A 20,041-nucleotide genomic window follows, 5' to 3' on the forward strand; every position below is an offset into this window, starting at 1 on the left:
GCTGGGTCAAAGGGTATGCACATTTTTGTAGCCCTTTGGGCATAGTTCCAAATTGCTCTCCAGAATGGTTGGATGCGCTCACAGCTCCACCAACAATGAATTAGTGTTCCAACTCTCCCACATCCTCTCCAGCATTTATCATTTTCTTGTTCTGTCATGTTTGCCAATCTTATAGGTGTGATGTGGTACCTCAGAGTTGTTTTGATTTGCATCTCTCTAACCAATAGTGATTTAGAGCATTTTTTCATATGATTATAGATAGCTTTAATTTCTTCCTCTGAAAATTGCCTGTTCATATCCTTTGACCATTTATCAATTGGGGAATGACTTGTATGATTATACATTTGGGTCAGTTCTCTATATATTCTAGAAATGAGGCCTTTATCCCCGAGCTTAGCTGTAAAAATTTTTTCCCAATTTACTACATCCCTCCGGATTTTGGTTGCATTGGGTTTGGTTGTGCAAAAACTTCTCAGTTTAATGTACTCAAAGTTATCCATTTTGCATTTCATAATGCATTCTATCTCTTCTTTAGTAAAGAATTCTTCCCTTCTCCATAGATCTGATAAATACACTATTCCTTGCTTCTCCAGTTTATTCATGGTATCAATCTTTATACCTAAATCATGTACCCATTTGGACTTTATTCTTGTGTACGGTGTCAGGTATGGGTCTATGCCTAATTTCCGCCACGCTGTTATCCAGTTTTCCCAGCAATTTTTGTCAAACAATGAGTTCTTATCCCAGAAGCTGGGGTCCTTGGGTTTATCAAACAGAAGGTTGCTATATTCCTTGCCTACTGCATCTTGAGTGCCAAGTCTATTCCACTTGTCTACCTCTCTGTTTCTTAACCAATACCAAGTGGTTTTGATAATTGCTGCTTTATAGTACAGTTTAAGGTCTGGTAGCGCTAGGCCACCTTCCCAAGCATTTCTTTTCATTAGTCCCTTTGATATTCTGGACCTTTTGTTTTTCCAAATGAATTTTGATATTATTTTATCCAGCTCTAGAAAGTAATTGTCTGATAGTTTAATTGGTATGGCACTAAATAAGTATATTAATTTGGGTAGAATTGTCATTTTTATTATATTAGCACGGCCTACCCATGAGCAACTAATGTTTTTCCACTTACTTAAATCTGACTTTATTTGTGCAAAAAGTGTCTTGTAATTGTGTTCATATAGTCCCTGGGTTTGTTTTGGCAGGTAGACTCCTAAGTATTTTATACTGTCTACCCTAACTTTAAATGGGATTTCTCTTTCTATCTCTTGCTGTTGAACTTTGTTGCTAATATATAGGAATGCAGAGGATTTGTGTGGGTTTATTTTGTACCCTGCAACTTTGCCAAAGTTGTTTATTAATTCAAGTAATTTTTTACTTGAATCTCTGGGATTCTCTAGGTAAATCATCATATCATCTGCAAAGAGTGATAACTTAGTTTCTTCTTTGGCTATTCTAATTCCTTGAATATCTTTATCTTGTCTAATTGCTACAGCTAACATTTCTAGTACCATATTGAATAATAGTGGTGATAATGGACAACCTTGTTTCACCCCTGATCTTATTGGGAATGCATCTAGCTTATCCCCATTGCATATAATGCTTGCTGAAGGTTTTAGATAGATACTGCTTATTATTTTATGGAAAGTTCCCTTTATTCCTACGTTCTCCAATGTTTTTAGTAGGAATGGATGTTGTATTTTGTCAAAAGCTTTTTCTGCATCTATTGAGATAATCATGTGGTTTTTGTTAGCTTTGTTGTTGATGTGGTCGATAATGCTAATAGTTTTCCTAATATTGAACCAGCCCTGTAGTCCTGGTATGAATCCTACCTGATCATAATGTATTAATCTCGTGATTAGATGCTGTATTCGTTTTGCTAAAATCTTATTTAAAATTTTTGCATCTATATTCATTAGGGAAATTGGTCTATAATTTTCTTTCTCTGTTTTGTCTCTTCCTGGTTTGGGTATCAAAACCATATTTGTATCATAGAAAGAATTTGGGAGGACTCCTTCTTCCCCAATTTTCAAGAATAGTGTATGTAGTATTGGAATTAACTGTTCTTTAAATGTTTGATAGAATTCACTTGTGAATCCATCTGGCCCTGGAGATTTTTTCCTAGGGAGTTCATTGATGGCTTGTTCAATTTCTTTTTCTGAGATGGGGTTGTTTAAGTATTCAACTTCCTCTTCTGTTAATCTGGGCAATTTGTATTTTTTAAAATATTCATCCATCTCGTTTAGATTATCGAATTTGTGGGCATAAAGTTGGGCAAAGTAGTTTCTAATTATTGTTTTAATTTCCTCCTCATTGGAGGTGAGTTCACCCCTTTCATTTTTAATGTTAGTAATTTGGTTTTCTTCTTTCTTTTTTTTGATCAGATTAACCAAAGGTTTATCAATTTTATTAGTTTTTTCATAAAACCAACTATTGGTTTTATTTATTAATTCAATAGTTTTCTTTATTTCAATTTTATTAATCTCTCCTTTGGTTTTCAGTATTTCTAATTTGGTATTTACTTGGGGATTTTCAATTTGTTCTTTTTCTAGCTTTTTCAACTGCAAGCCTAAGTCATTGATCTCCTCTTTCTCTATTTTATTTATGTAAGCATTCAGAGATATAAAACTTCCCCTAATAACTGCTTTTGCAGTGTCCCATAAGTTTTGGTACGTTGTCTCACTATTGTCATTCTCTTGAATGAAGTTGTTGATTGTTTCTATGATTTCTTCTTTAACCCAATCCTTCTTTAGAATTAGATTATTTAGTTTCCAATTGATTTTTGGTTTCTCTTTCCATGGCCTTTTATTACATGTAATTTTTAATGCATTATGATCTGAAAAGGATGCATTGATTATCTCTACCTTTCTGCACTGGATTGTGAGATTTTTATGTCCTAGTACATGGTCAATTTTTGTAAATGTTCCATGTACCGCTGAGAAAAAGGTATATTCCTTTCTATTCCCATTTAATTTTCTCCAAAGATCTATCATATCTACCTTATCCAGAGTTTTATTTACCTCCTTAACCTCTTTCTTGTTTATTTTAAGGTTGGATTTATCTAGTTCAGAGAGGGGGAGGTTGAGGTCCCCCACTAGTATAGTTTTGCTATCAATTTCTTCCTTCAACTCCCCCAACCTCTCCTCTAAGAATCTGGATGCTATACCACTTGGAGCATACATGTTTAGTAATGATATTGCTTCATTGTCTATGGTGCCTTTTAGTAGGATATAGTTTCCATCCTTATCCCTTTTGATTAGATCTATTTCTGCTTTTGCTTTGTCTGAGATTAGGATTGCTACTCCTGCCTTTCTTACATGAGCTGAAGCACAATATATAAAATTGTTTTTCTTAAGTGACTTGTTTTCCAAAAACAGTATCATTTGGGGTGAGGAGGTTAAGAGATTTTCCCCAAAGTCCTTATTAGAAGCAAAGTAATTGCAAGGTTTTCTGAACTAAACATTGAAAAAGAATTAAAGTTGTTATAGTCCATAGTTGAGAGGTTACAAAAAAAATTTTATGTATAGCTTCAAAGGCGGTAAATGTTGAAATATTGTCACTTTCTCTGTAGCCTTTGAAAGTGGTGGATCCTGATCACCCTCTTGCAGCGCTTGTTCGCAAAGCCCAAGCTGATAGTAATGCGTCTACCCCTCAGACAGCAGATGGGGCAGCTGTGCAGGCGGGACAGGTGGAGTACTCTTCAGATTGTAAGTATATTGCCATACTGTTACACGGAATTTTTAAAAAAAAACTACCTATTGTGCTCTCAGTGGACAGTGTACTATTACACAAAGCATAGAATTAAGATTTAGTCATTCTTTACAAAATTACTATACTTAAATAATTTTTATTTAAAGATTATTGACTGGAGGAGTTTTGAAATCCTTTTCAAAGAGCGTTCAAGAGATATCTGTCCTAGAGATCTTGGTCTCTCTTTTATTTTTTTGGCTCATTTTATTTGGTTAAATATTTAATGAAAAAGAACTTTTAGCAAAAGTCACTGGAAATCATTTGTGCCATCTGCTTGGCATGAAAATCTGATAACGAATGTGTAGTGCTGACAAGTACTATTCTTTAACTGTAGGTTAGAAAATCAGCTTCACAATATTACTTCTGATCTAATGAGAGAGCTGCTATCCATTTGAGACCAAGAGAAGCTTTCAGTGAAAAAATTAAGCTGTCTTTGAAATAAAACAAAATTTCTTTTTATCAGTGAAGAACAGTGGAGTGGGTGTTTGATTTTAAAATAAGTCGGTATAGTTCTAGGAGTTTTAGACAATTGAGAAAATTTTCTGGATGCCCAAAACATTTAAATTTAACTTAAAGAATCACTCTAAAACAGTTAACATTTTTGAAAATACAGACTTTGTGCTGTACTCCTAAGACAATGAAACTGTTGATTCGTAGGGGAAATTGTAAATGAATACTGAATTACTAAAAATGAATATTATCTATACACACTGTCCTATCTCTAGATTATGTGTTTCTAAGTCAAGGACTCTTGGTGGACTGATCATGAAAATGTTACTAATTGTGTTCTTAACTTACAGGGTTTCAGAAATGTGAAATCACTTTTAATGATGCCAGGGTGAAGGGTGTTATGTTTTTTTTCTTTGATTTCTTTTCATCATGATCCTACTGGGGTAGAATGAAAATAATAAAAATGGGTTGTAGTACTCTATCTGAAGAATATTCTTATGTAAATGAGTTATTGCATGCAAAAATGAACATTTTTAATGATCATCAAATATCTAAGAAATCCTTGAAAATTAATTGCACTGAAAATATAAAGTGATGCATTTTGTTCTTTCACTTGAGAGATTACAAGTTCATAGACATTAGTGGTGGGTTTCGTTTCAGAAAAAATGTCATGTACCTATATATTTTACTGACATGCATAAATGTTGGGTGATGTCTACCTCAATTATCTTGAAGACATTTCTTTGTACAACTCACTATACAAATGTAAGATGGTAGAAGTCGTCATGATCAAAATTTGCCTAGTGCTTTTAAAAGATTCCTAATTGTGTGATTTGGAAAATGAGCATTTGGAAGGTATTGGACCTTCATTTGAGGGAAAATTTAAATCTTAAAATAGTAGAGCTGAAAGAGGAACCACTAATGAGCATCTAAGTTAGCCCTCCTATTTTTCATGAAGGAAGCAAAAAACCAGAAAAGTCAAATGACTTGCCTCAGTTTCTCAAATATTTCCCTGTTGTCACCCAGTGAATTAGTGACCTAATTTTCTAGACTCTCAGTTCAGTTCTATTTTTACTGATTTTACTTTGAAGTTCCTTGAGTATGACTCTTTCCTTTTCCTGGTAGGAATTTACTACTGAGATACCTTTCAGGAAAAACCGTACAGCTATAACTATCCAAAAATGGGACGTCTTACTTTGGGCAGTAGTGGGTAACTCATCACTGGTGCTCTTCAGTTGAGTACATCATAAAAAAGAATCTTTCTTCTTACCGATTTGACTGTATCAGAGGTGTCAGACAATGTCAGCCCTCATCAGATTAAAATATAACTGGAAAGTAGCAAAATAAATAAAAATACAAAAAACCTAGATAACATTACATTTTTAAAGCTAAGTGAGCATGCAGTTGCTCACTGTAAGGTTTCTTATGTTTGGCTTAATGGCCTCCATTTCTACTTAAGTTTGATACCACTAGACTATTTAACTTCCAATGCCCTTCCAATTCTGAAATTCTGTTAGTCTGAGAATAATACCACTTATTTTTTATTTGGTCCAGGCTTTCAACCAAAGTGTTTAGATTTTATACTTTGCAAATGTTGAATCTGCCATATCAGATTTGTTATACTGGGGACAAAAAGAATATTGTGCTGGTCCTCAAGACAGATATAAGCTATCTTGAGATTTGGGGGGATTGTAGGGTAGGGAGGAGGCCAAATGGTAAAGTGAAAAACTCCTCTTAATAACTTTAACTTGTAGTAATAATATCATGCTGAAGTCCAACCCAAAACAGATCCAGGAAATCAGAGGATACAAGAAAAGTATTTTAAATGTCTTCATTTTTCATGTTAATATTAATAGTTATATTAAAATTATGGTTAGATATTAAGGATATTTTACTAGTAATGTTTTTATCTCAAATTTAGCTCTGTAGTTCTTTTGGTATGAACGTGTTCTAAGTGTTGATATATTTTGGGAAAGCATGCTTAATTCTGAGATTTCTATGTTTCCAAATTTATTAAAAGTTTGTTATATCCATATTTGGATCTGTAGTACAACTATGACTTTGAAAGAGGCTAATTCATTCTGTGTTGCTTATAATTTTAAAGTTACATTTGTCTTTAAGAATAATTATTTCTGCTTGCTTGAGGAGCTACATCATTGGCCTCAGTAGATTTACCTTGTAAGTCAATGTTGTATAAAACATCTCTTTAAAATACATGAACCAGTTTCTGTCTGTCTAGATAGCAGTAGGGGTGTGGGAAGTAGTGTTTGTTTTGTGAAGAATTGACTGTGTTATGTTACTATAAAGATGGAGCTGATTTTTTTTAACAAATATACTCATATATACATAGATAAGTGTTACCTTTCATAGCATTTCTCTTTGGAATCCATCCATTGAAATATAATAACTTAGCTTTTGCAAGGCATCTTCTCACAATAAGGTAACCTAATGTATCATTATCCTCATTTTACATGTAATGAAACAGAGGCACAAAGCCAAGAGCTTATGTCTTGCCCAAGATGGCAAAGTTTGTGTCAGAGTCAGGACAAACTCAAGCTGTCAAATGTAATGCAAAAAAAAAAATTGACTTAGTCATAGTAAGACTTGGGTTCAGATGCCAGCCGTGCCATTTACAGACTGCAAATCTTAGCCATTTAACCTTTCTGGGTATCATTTCCTCTTTGGCAAAATCAGGAGGGTTGATTAGATGCCTTTTAAATTCGACTATATCATGTCTTCCAAATTAAGGTCTCTTGTCTTTTGAAACATTTTACTTTGCTCCTCACACACTATTTAGAAGCAACGGGAGGCAAAGCACTGCATTTGCCTTGTCTTTATGAAGTTAAGAAAACAATTATTTCATCAAATATTTAATGTTTATTCTATAGCTAGCCTGTTTTAATAGTGGTTACACTTTTTAATACATTGGATATATGCTTTATAACTTTTGGGTTCTTTGTATAATCAGTACATATAATACATGGTACCTGTTTCACAGAATTTGGAGCATAAGTTTTGTTATTTTAAATTATTAGGGTTCTTTTATGAATTAGTATTGATAATATCTCTTATTTGATGTTGTCTTTGATCAAAAACAATCTCCAATTCCAGTATCTTTTTCAAAAGAAAATATTGTCTGCTTTGTATTTCCAGTAGCACACTTCAGCAAAAAGTGAAAATTAGATATCTAGTGTCCAAATTATAGGAAGTGGTGTCTGTCTTTCTGCATTAGTCAAACTGTGTTTTGCAATTTTAAAAAAATCCATGTTTTTACCATTGTGGGTTCTACCTTCACCTTATAATTTCACACCTGATTCTGCACAATTCTTTTCTTTTTACCCCCTTATAAATTCTTCATAGAAACCTGGCCAGCATGCTGTAGGATCTCTCTTATTATTATAGTGTCTCAGACTGTTTTAATTTTTGGCCATAGCTGTTTATGAAGCTAGATTGCATTTGGAGTATTGGATTGATCTCTTGGTTTAGATATCTGATATCTCCACTAAAATCATCGTAATGGCATGAAGGAAATTCTGATTTCTTGAGGGAAGTAGTAGAGCACAGATCTAAATATATCCTCCCAAACTGACATATGGCCATTATTGACTCTGTATTTTACTTATGAACCAGCCTATCTACTTTAAGAAACTCATAAATAACTGGCCTCTAGTGACAAATTTTTCCTGTGACAATAGCTTGTAAAATTGTTTACACTACAGGAGAACAAACATGTTTTAAAAGCACCTTTTAGTATAGAGCGCTGTTCAAAGAAAGATACAAGTTTAGATAAGACATGGTCTTTGTCTCCAAAGAGCTTAGCGTCTAGTAGGACAATAAAATAGCAGTATAGTATGGTACCTAATACAGTGATCATAGAATCCTAGATCTTAAACTGGAATGGATGTTGGAGATCATCTTGTCCAACCCCCTTGTTGTACAGGTAGAGAAACTCAGACCAGAGAACCCAGTGACTTGCCCTTGGTTATATAGGTAGAAAGTAGCTGAGCTAGAATGGGAACCTGGTCCTCTTATTCCAAAACTGCTATGCAAAAATGATTGTGTGAGAGATGCCGTTGTGTCTGAGCAGTGAAGGACCAACTTGGTAGGCCAGGAAAGGGTTTGTGGGCATGGCTGAGAAAAAATAGGAAAAGAAAGGGAGGTGAGTATGGGGAACCACCAGAGGAGAGGGAAAAGCTTGAAAGCACAGGCTATATTCTGGGAGCGGAGCATGGTGCCATTTGACCAAAACTTAGAATGCCTGTAGGGGAGAGTAAGATAATACAAAACTTAAAAGATACATGGTACTGTATTGTGTCTACTGTGAGCCAAGAAGGGGAGGTTGAACTTAACCCAGAAGCAGCAAGAAGTCACTAAAGATTAAGAGCAGAAGAATGACGTGACCAGAAATGTAGTTGAGATCTTCCTAGGAACAATATGAAGGAGTGGTTAGAGCTATGAAGACGTATAAGAACACTGTTCTATTCATCCGTATGGGCAATCACAAGAACTTACATTAAGATAGTAACAGTGGGAACGGAAAGGCAGAGAAAGGTGAGAGAGGGAAGGAGGGATTTGAAGGAATCTGATAACAAATTGCATGTGAGAGACAGAATCGAATTAAAGGAAATCCCAGGATATAATTGAGCATGGGAGACAGAATAAATGGTGAAGACATCAGTAAAAAATAGTCAGAAGGAAAAAGTAGATTTAAAGGGAAAATGCTGACTTTGTCTTGAGCATGTGCTAATGTCGCATACAAATGGAAGTACTCCATAAAAAAGTGGAAGATGGAGGTCTGGAACTTAGAAGAGAATCTCAGTTTATAGACATATTTTAAAGTCATTTTCATAGAGATGATATTTGGAGCCATGGAAATGAATAAGTAGGAGTATAGCTAAGAGATGATCAAGGACAAACCCTTAAGGAATATTAGCATAGAGGGTTTGAGAAAAAGACAGGAATCCAGCAAAGGAGGAAGAGAAGAATCAGAGGCAGAAAGAAATGTAAGAGAATGATATCTGAAGCTAGGGAAGAAAGAATATCCAGTATAAGGAGACTGTCAAAAACTTTCAGAGGTTAAGCAAAATGGGTAAGGGGGATCTCTTTGGGGCAATTGGGAGGTCATTGGGTGACCTTTTTAGTAGAGAGGTAGGGGAAAGAACAGATAATGAGAAAATGGAGCTATTGGGCACAGATACACACTTTTTTTTTCCCCCAGAAATACAGGAAAGAGAGAAAAGTGGGATTTTATAGCTGAATGGGTTAGAAAGATCAGAAGGGAGGAGGGAGCAGGAGGTGTTTGAGACCTTTTTGTAGGTTGACAGAATGAGCCAGGGTGAAGGAAAGATTAACTGTGTATGAGAGAAGGGATGATGCTGGAACAAAGTGTACTGGAAAAAGAACCAAAATGGGTAATTGGGAGTTGGAATGCAAAATGAGTCCAGAGTATAAGAGCACCTAACTGCCTTTGATGATTTCAAGTTACCAAGCTTAGATGAATTATGTGCCAGGATAGTGACATAACTAGCAGGGATGATTGTCTGTAAATAAGCATTTATTAAGTACCTATTATATGCCAGCCACTGGCTGGCTGAATGCTTAGCTAAAGTATTTAGCTAATAAATTAGTAAATTTACTTACATATTTTTATTTATACTAAATTATTAATAAATTTATTGTATATAAATAATTGATATTAAATATTAAATTTATATTTGTGAAATAAGTATACATAGATTTATTAGTAAATATTTAGCTAAAGCTAAATACTTTACAAATGTCTCATTTTGTCTTCACAATAATAGTGGTTGGTCGGGGCTATTACATTCTTCATTTATAGATAAGGAAGCTGAAGCAGAGGTTAAGTGACTTGCCCAGGGTTACACAGCTAATGAGGTAGAATTTGAATTCAGGTTTTCCTGACTACAAATCCAGGGTTCTGTGTACTGCACCTCCAGCTGCCTCACCTAACTGCTGATTCTCTGTCAGTGATTTTCTGAAGATCATAGAGAATGAGAAAAGTACCCCAGGACTAAAGTCAAGCAGTCCAATTTCCTTCTCACTCCCCCTGACAACCCTCCCCCCAAAAAAAGGGAATTTAGTCTGTAAATTATAAGCCTTTGAATTTGACCTCTGAGAACATTCTAAAATGTATTATTTAAAGGGATGATAGAAAATGCCTAGAAAAGAAAGCAGTGATCACAGAAAGCCAGAGTTGGTTCATTCAAAAACATATCAAAGATCATGTCAAACTTCACAACTTATTTTTTTGACAGAGGGTGGTAGGTCAAGGGAATGTTCTAGATCTAAATCTACCTAGATTTTAACAAAGGTGTTGATATTTTCTCATGCTTCTCTTGTGGAAAAGATGGAGAGATGTGGCTTAGACAACAATATAGTAAGGTGGAATTGAAAGTGGTTAAATGACTATATCCAAAGATAAAACATAGAATCTCGGGGCTGAAGAAGACCTGTGAGGTCACCTGGTTCAAACCATACCTAAACAACAATCCCCTCTAAAACACAACTGACAAGTGATCATCTAGGACAGATGATCAAACTTTGGATCAAGGTCAGATCAGCCTACATACAGCCTGTTTTTGTCCAGAGCTAAGAAGGGTTTTTTATGTTTTTAAATATAAAACTTTATTTTAAAATGTAAAAGGATGGAGTTCTGGGGTGGGAGGAGATGAGGATTAAGTCCTTGGAAAAGAGATCAGGCTTGTTACGCTCAGTCCCAGAGAGCAGAAGTTGCAGGGACCAGTTTGTTTGGCATAAGCAAAACTTCCTAACAATTAGGCTTTCCTAGGCTGAATGGGCTACCTCAAAGGTAATGTGTCTCTTCCCCACCCAGAAATCGTGGAGCAAAGACTTCATGACCACTTTTCAGTTGTACTATAGAGGATATTCCTTTTAAGTATAAGTTGACCTAAATGGCCTCTGAAATCACTTCTGATTCTAAAATTTTGTGATTTTCTTCCGGTGAAGGCATGAGGAATTAGGATCACCCCTTCTGTGGCAGTGCTGATAGGAATTAAGAAATGGAGTTAGGGTACTAGGGAAGTTCACATTGGAAGGCTTCAATCTTCTCGATGTAGTAATAAGCTAGGCTCAGTTTAAAATATTTGGTATTTCTGTGCCACTTTTGTCATTTTCATAATACCTGTTAGAAGTGAAGAAATTATAGTACTGGGACAGCCAGTCCTCCTTAATTTGACATAAAGTCACTTTAAATATATATTTTATTGACTCAGATCATTGGAAAAATAATTCTTCAGTGTCAATTCAATTCCCTTGCATATAGAAAGATATTCTGTGTTCTTTGCAACTATTCTTGGAATATACTTTAAGTTTGCTTTAATGTTTGTCTCATTTCCCTGAAAACTTAACTTTCCTTCAAGTTTTAATTTTATTTTGTTAAGCTTGACTAAGTTGCCTGGTTGGATCAAATATGTACTAGTTATGGATTCTGCCAGAAATCGAAGTGTTTATTCAAAATTTCTCTTTTCTCCCCCATCCCCCAATCATAAATAAGTAGTAAGATAAAACCATTCCTGAGATTAGACTCAGGAAAAAGTACTAGGTTTTTCATCTTTCACCTTTACAACACCCAATTACTAATGTCTGAGGTTGGAGCAGTTTTTTTTAAAAGCTAAAATAGGGTGAGATTATTACTGACTGTTTTGTATAAGCCACTGCAAATTGGCAGTGAGCTAGTTTAGAAATTTAAAAGAAGAACAAATTAGATGACATTTTGAAGACTTCATCTTGCTTTCAGTGGTCCTCAACTGCCCCAGCATCAAAGCTGTAGTAATCCCCTGGTGATGTTACATGACTGAGAATCATGAAACATCACTATCCCAGAGGAAACAAAGTTGCAAATGATCCAGAAGGCTGTAGAAATATAGTGGAGTGTAGTTAGATGCCACATATTACCAACAAAGACTTAGGCAGAAGATGTGACATAACAAACATCCTAAAGGATATGCCCGAATATAAATAAAATAAAATAAGACGGTACAGATATGTAGTGAGGGTGAAGGATGAACAGCCTGAATTTCCCAGGATAAGAGGTTTTGGATGGGTTGCTTTCTATACAGGTGGAGGAGCTACCCATGTGAGGAGCTCACAAATCCTATGCACTGTGGAAATAATGATATTTGGACTGGTAGAAATAAATCCAAAATCAAATTATCTTAAAATTATGTCTTCATAAGGAGATAATGCATAGATAGTCTTTTTTTCTCCACTCTAATCATCTCACTTATATTGTTGAATTGGTAAAGGAAAGAATTGATCCATTGATCAACAGGAAAAGTTGCTTATGAATGTATGATGTATGAGATTGTAAATTAGTTTCAATCATTTTTTCAAAGAATTCTGGAGATATTTTCATATTTTGAGCTTACCTAAAGGCATTCCTATAGGAAATGTGTACCCTTAAGTGTATTCTAGTGCTTTTTATTCACAAGAGATCTCATTACAAACTAGATAAATTCTTCAGGATCTCTGATTTACCTTTCTATACTTAAATAAACAATAATAACATGGTTTTCATAATGAAAATAGATGTAATATATTGCCATTTTTAATGTTGTTTTCAGCCGCCACAAAGCCCTACTCTGATATGTCCACTATGGTGTGAAAGTGACTCTGGGTACTTCAAGTGTTGCCAGTGAGGTACATGCTGTAGTAGGTTCTACTAAGATAGAAAGACTTCAAGTACAGGCTTGGAGAAGGCTATCTTTCTTCCAAAGCCTCATCAGCAGGGGGCTGACTATCAGGTGATGAAATTTTATTCATTGAACTATCAAGGTAGGAGTGGTTATTCTGGGGTCCATGAAATTGAATGGGAAGGATAAAATATGACATTTTTATTTATACTAGCCTTTAACTGAAATATGGGATTTGTGTGTTTTTTTTTAATTATTCTGAGAGGAAGACCATAGACTTTAGTGGCTGCCAAATGGATCCATAGCACAAAAAAGGTTAAGAACCCCTGGCATAAGGCAGAGTGAACTGTTTCAGAGGAAGGAGTACTTAAGCTAATAAAGTTATAGATTTCTGACTGACTTGAACATATTTTCTCTAGATCATACATGACTGATTTTTCCACTTTGCTGTTACTGCATCTATTTCCTTATCATAGTCATAGTCTTTTTAAAAAATGTGTAGCTTAGCATTCTCATAACATTTCTGTAATTGTTTCAGAATAAGGCAATTCAGGCTTCACTCTTATCATTTAAGAAATGATTCTAATACCTATAAAACCTTCCTTCTAGGGCTGTTGTAAAACTTCGATGAGAAAATATATGTAAAGCAGCATGCAAACTTGAAAGTATTGTATAAATGTTCATTGTTTCTACTGCAAGTGTTATGACTACTGTTCATTTGCTTCCGTACCCAGCCACCTCAGCTGTTCTGCTAGTATCATTGTCACCCTGTTTCTTAAGTGATCTAGCAGAGAAACTGTACAGTGATCAAAGTAAAACAAATGGTGTATAAAAGTGCAATTCTTTAAAAAAAAGTCATCTGCCTAGTTATTAAATGATATACTTTGTGAATGCCTGGCAATGAATGCCTAGCAGCAGAATTATAAGTATGAGCAACTAGATGAGGGAAGTGAATAAACAGCCAGTTAAGTTGGTGTCCTGAGAATTGGATTTATATTTCTGGACCAAGGTTTATATTGGATGGACTCTGGATTGATGAACTCTGAAGCAGGGATAGAAACTACTAACAGGAGCTGGTAAAAATGCATTTGCCTGGAGCATTTAAAATCCAGTCAGAAGGACTTTAAGTAAAAAAGAATAGGAAAGGAAAATACTATCTACAGATTCCATCAAACTAGATACTATTGAGAGATTATCCACAGTGTGGGGGGCAAAGATAAGCAGCAAAGAGACCTAGAAAGTCACGGGAGAAGAAATATAATAAAGAAGCCATTCTCCTCACTTTGCCCCCACTCCCACTCCCCCCCCCCCAAAAAAAATAAATAATTTGACCTCAGAAATCTAGAGGCAAATGGATCTATTCGAACAGTAAAGAAGGTGAACTAGAGATCCTAATACAAGGAGGTAAGTTTGACATCATATCCTTGAGACCTGGTACAAAGGGAGCCATGTCTGGAATACGACTCTGGAAGGGCAGACCTCATTCATAAGAAACCAAAGAGAATTTAAACTCTGCCGTTGTAGGGTATCCATTCTTCCGTAGCCTCTGCCCTCTTTATTGCCATGAAACTTTCAAGATTGTAGCATTTTCTTGCCAAGAAATAAAATAAAAATGAGAGAATCACTATTCAGTGGAGTATAATGAAAACTAGCAAGGGACAGGTCAGGGACAGCTGAGATGACCCTGGAGAAGGACTAGTGTGGTGACATACATAGTCATCCTGTGCTGATTCCAAACTCCTTACTATACTAGTACTGATAAAAAGCAAATACCACTGAGCTACCATTTTGGAAGCCGACTGTTAAGATTTAGACAGAAAAAGTCATTGAAGAGATTGAACCTTCCATTTTTTTAAACTGCATTGAGTTAATAGGTTTAGTATAAAAAAAAATGTACTTGATATTAAAAATCAACAGCTGGAAATTGATGTGATATGCTCATCCAAGTATACTATAGACTCCCTGTATAGAAAGAAGAAATAGTTAAGAAGTTTAGGAAACATTACAGGGCTGGCATGGAAGCATGATATAGGAGTAATATGGTATTTAAAATCCTTGCATCTGTTGAAACCCCTCTGCCAAAAACAAAGTACATAATATGTCCTTGATTCCATGATAAGTTTATCCTTCAGAAAGTAGAACTAACAATGGGAAGAAATTCTATTCTGAATCAAATTTTTAACAGTAAGAAAGTTCTTATTCCTTGCAGAAGTGACTATAAAGAAAATGCTGAAGGAAAGCAACCGCTTCACAGTTTGTGATAGAAAAGAAGTGGGAAACTTTATCAGTCTGGCATGCTCCCTACATCTGGGGAAAGCTGGTTTTAAAGGACCAAGAAGGAAAATTAAGATTCTACAGGGGGACCCATATGTACAAATGTTTTTATAGCAGCTCTTTTTGTGATGGAAGAGAGTTGGAAACTGAGGAGTTTCCCATCCATTAGGCAACGGATAAACAAGTTATTTTGTATGAACGTGATGAAGTATTATTCTGCTTTAAGAAACGATGGGAGGGACAGCTTCAGAGAAGCCTGGGATAATTTATATGAACTGATGCAAAGTGAAGTGAGGAGAGCCAAGAGAATACAATTACAACATTGTAAAAACAATCAACTTTGAAAGGTTTAACACAGTGACCAGCCAAAGTTCCAAAGAACTAGTGATGAAACACTTTCAGATAGAGAAGCGATGCAATCACAGTGCAGATCAAAGCATATTTTGTTTTCTTTCTTTCCTTTCTTCCTTCCCTCCTTTCTTTTGGAACACAGCTAATATGGTTATTTGTTTTCATGACAGCATATTTATAATTAACTTAATTTTTCTTGCCTTCTCAATGGAGGAGAATATTTTGGAACTACAAATAAAATTGGTTTTTAAACACTATAGGGAAAGTCATCCCAGAAAGGATAGTAAGCTTTCAAAAATGAAATTCTAAAAAAACCAAGATAATCACTTCCATTGAGAAAGAAATGATGTTTTGATAGATCGATCTGGATGCGCAAGAACAACCAATTTAGATTTTTTTTAAGATATTTAAAAAATTAGAGGTAACAACAATTAACACAATTAATATAAAAGTATGACAGTGATTTAGCAAAAATGCTCTCAGAAGTTTAAAAACAGATTAGGTGTGCTTCACTTTTTTGGCAGCCTGGTTAAGCTTAGAAACCACTTCTCAAGATGATTTTAAATGCATAAAACAATGCATAGTGTTACAAAAGGAAACTGGTTATATTGAAGTAGTTATCAAAATATTTCTTCTTTTAAAAAGTTTACAGACACCAGGTTAAGAACACCTGGCTTAGAACGAATTGAAGCTGGCAAGAAAAGCTAAGGATAATGAAAGGATAGAACCCTGACCAGAATGAATAGTAACTGACGGGAGAAGAAGCTACTAAATCTTTCATTTGCTGGTTTTCTCTTTCAAGGAGAATGATCTTTGGATTAGAATAAAAAATGGCAGATGGCTTGTTGAAATTCAAATGTGACTAAGGAGGGAGCACTTAAATACTTATTAAGTGCCTACATGTGCCAGTCACTGTGCTAAGTGCTGAGGTTACAGAGAGAGGCTCTCAAGGAACTCATGGTTTAATGGGTGAGACAGCATGCAAATAACTGCATACAAAAGATACATAACAGGCTAAACAGGAGATTATCTGAGAGGAAAGGCACTCAGATTAAGGAAGACTGGAAAAGGCTTCTGAAAGTAGGTGGAACTTTAGCCAAGATTTGAAGGAAATGTCATGTACAGGAAACAGCAGAAAGGCCCTTGTCACTGGATAGAAGAATACATAGAGGGATATAAGATGTAAGAGACCTGGAGAGGTATGAAGAGCTTTAAAAACCCAAGAAGATTTTGTTTCATCTTGGAGGAAATAATTGAGCCATTGGAGTTTATCGGAGTGGTAAGTGACGTAAAGACCAAGGAAGGGAGACCTACCAACAGGCTATTGCAATAGTCCAGGAATAAGATGATGAAGGCCTGCCTCAGGAAAGCCAGCGTCAGGGGAGAGAAAGGGGTGTGTAGGAGAAACACTCAGTGGGTGAACAGATAGGACTGGACAGCTAATTGACTATGTCCTTGCTAAGTTTAAATCATCTGACCTGGATGAACTACATCATATGGTACTGAAAGAACTGGGAGAGGTCATTTCTGAACTTCTCACAGTGTTTTTTAGACAACTGTAGGATGTGCTACCACAGAACTGAAGATGAGCAAATATTTTGCTTTTCAAGAGAAAAGCAAAATAGGAGTCTGCATGCTATAACTGTAACAAGCTTGGTATCAATTCTTGGTAAGATTCTAAGTTATATTAAAGAGATGATGAGTAGTTATCTAGAAGTGGAAGCAGTGATTACACAGCATCAGCGTCACTTCATCTAGAACAGGTCTTGCCAGCCTAACTTTACTTCCTTTTTTGACACTAAATGAAGTGCTAGATCAGAAGAATGCCATGATGCGATTGGCAACGCATTTATAAAATCTCGTGTTAGTTGTACGAAAGATGGAGTAGGGTAGATGATAGTTTGTTGTGTTGATTTTGAACTAATTAAAATGGCTGGACATACCATGAAGTCGTTAATGGTTCCATGTCAACTGCATAAAAGGTCTATAGTATAGAACCTCAGGGAGTCATGCTTGGCCTGGTGCTAGTTAGCATTTTCTTCAGTTACTTGGATAAAGGCATGTTTATCAAATTTGCAAGCGATTTAAAGTTGAGAAAAGGGAATACTAAAACACTAAATGACAGAATCAGGGTACAGAATCTTGACAGATAAGAACATTGGGCCACATTTAATAAAAAGAAATTTAATAGGGATAAATGGACATCCTTATTCTTGGACTCAAAAAATCAATTTCCTAAGTACATACTGGGCATGGCATCTGAAAAGGGTCCATGACCCCATTCCCACTAAGGAAGGAGATTGAAGAACTAAAAGCTCAGTATGCGTGAACATTGTAATATAAGAGCCCAGAAATTTATGTGCCTCATTAAGATAAGCACAGCTTCCAGTATTGCTGTTCTTATTACTGTTGGAGCACCATGCCTGGAGTCAGAAGGGCCTAAGTTCAAATCCAGCCTCAGACTCACAAGCTATGTGAAACCTGAGAGCTTGGAAGAAAATATCACGTGATAAAACTAGAATATCTTAAGGGCTATATTCTCTAATAGAAGTTTCATTGTTTAATTTTCATATGCCAATAATTAGTGCTTTTGAAAGGAAAATAATTTTCTATCAATTCTAATTCATTGATTCTAGTAAATATCACTTCTTGTAGTTCTCTGGGTTATCAGTGGTATGACCACCAGACTAGCAAAGATGGGGTTTTAACCCCCTTTATTCTGTTTCAATGGCTGCTGCTATCGCAGTGGCCTGATTGCATTTTTTTAACTCAAGGCCCTCAGCTTTCCACCCTGGTGATATCATACTTGGTGTTTCATTTCATCGTGCTGTCATTTCTTACTTCTAAACTGTGATTGGCTTGAGGAAATACGTATCCATTCAACAGGAACATTATTGTATCCCCCAAAAAACAAAATAAAAATATGTAATACTGAATCAGTTCTCTCACAAGTTGTATTTTTAGCCTGATAATGAACTGTTTTTCCTATTGCTTGTACTGAAATTACTCTGTTTTTCTTCTGCTTTATTGCTATAAACCTTCATAGTAAAGGTTAGAATAAAGGAAGTGAATTATGCAGGAAGAAATAATAGGTTATCAGGGCTCAACATACCACATGCTCTTACGGCATGCAATTTAAAGGGGGAAATGCCAGTCTGCATTTGCTTAGTGACAAAGTATAAAGGAGAGAGCTTAAGTAAAATGAAATCATTGCATTTTATTAAACAGTCTTTTTAATTTGTCTTGCCATGCACTGTTTGTGGAATAGGCCTAGCTTCAATGTGTCTGCAGTTTTAGGCATAACATTTTAGGAAGAGAGTGATTAAGTTGAAGAACATCCAAACAGACAGGCTGTCAGAGAGCTTCAGGGTGTGACCTGTGTGGTCACTTGGAGGGTAGGGATGTGTGTGCCAGAGGGAGAAGGCTCTGGTCAGCTCAACTAGAAGCCTGTATAGAAACTGCAAAGAAGGAAATGTAGGTTTGGCATTATCCTCAAAATAAAAAATATCGAAGAACGGAATATGAAAATGACAAGGGACCGCCAAGGCCATCACTTCCGACCTGTAGTCTTTTCAACAGTATACCAAGTTATTTAAGCAAATGCTGAATAACTTCTATCTTACTCATGTGTATGTTGAACTCAGTAGACTCAGTAAAATACTCTTTCCTTTCCAGAACCAGGAGTCTAAAGGACTGTGGGGCTTTGCTTACCTGGAATTTGACAAAATATTATTTTACGATTAGGGGGCCAGAGTGTCCTAGTCTGTAGAGTTGAACTTCTAGCCAGGAGGGCCTTAGTTCAAGCCCTACCTCTGGCATATGCTACATTGTGACTCTGGGCAAATCACTTCATTCCTGAGTTCTCCAGGCAACTCTCTTAAAAATGGAAGGTGCCAACCTATAGAGAAAGTTGAGTTTCTTAGACCAGTTAAATTAGATAGCCAGCCCCTTTCTCTACCCTTATTTTATACTGAGTGTAGACTGTTAGTTGATTCAAAACAGAAAATTTCCCAAAGAGAAAAATGCTGTCATTTATTGAGATTTCATATGAAGGGCCTTTGATATTATAATCTAAGCTAAAATTCCAAAATGCTATATAGTTCAGAGATACAAACTTAATTTTTAAAAATTTTTTGCTAACCTAGGTATAAGAATGTTTTTCTTAAACTCTGAATAATCTAAGCAAATGCGTTTAAGTCATCTGGCCTAGATGAAGTACATTGTAAGGTACTGGAAGAACTGGGATTCCCTGAAAACAGCAGAGAATGTTTTGTGATAAATGCAGGATATTTTTTTTTTTTTTAGCACATAACATTCTCTTCTGTTTTCAGTGAATCCTGTACCACTTTTGGATTTTTTTTTAATTTTCTTTTTAAATACTGATCTATTACATAATCGCAGTGAAGTAGTATACAGTCCAAGTCCTATTAAAGTGAACTACAAGGGATTGTCAGAATTGTTGTACTTTACTGGACTTTCAATGTACCCGATATTTTCTGGGGTATGTGGATCATTGACCAGGATTTGGAAATCATTGTTATATA

The 20,041-nt window shown here is 35.6% G+C and overlaps 1 protein-coding gene across 6 annotated transcripts in view; it reads left to right on the forward strand.

Annotated features, from left to right (window-relative positions):
* Nucleotides 1-20,041, forward strand: part of SFSWAP (splicing factor SWAP) — a 120,052-nt gene that overhangs the window by 16,609 nt on the left and 83,402 nt on the right. For all 6 annotated transcript variants that reach the window (XM_072600756.1, XM_072600755.1, XM_072600757.1 and 3 more), the window contains one exon: nucleotides 3,572-3,707. In XM_072600756.1, coding sequence (XP_072456857.1) covers nucleotides 3,572-3,707 — 136 coding nt within the window. The remainder of the gene's footprint in view (nucleotides 1-3,571; nucleotides 3,708-20,041) is intronic.

Source organism: Notamacropus eugenii, chromosome 4 (genome assembly GCF_028372415.1).
Source record: "Notamacropus eugenii isolate mMacEug1 chromosome 4, mMacEug1.pri_v2, whole genome shotgun sequence".
Classification (NCBI taxonomy): Eukaryota; Metazoa; Chordata; class Mammalia; order Diprotodontia; family Macropodidae; genus Notamacropus; species Notamacropus eugenii.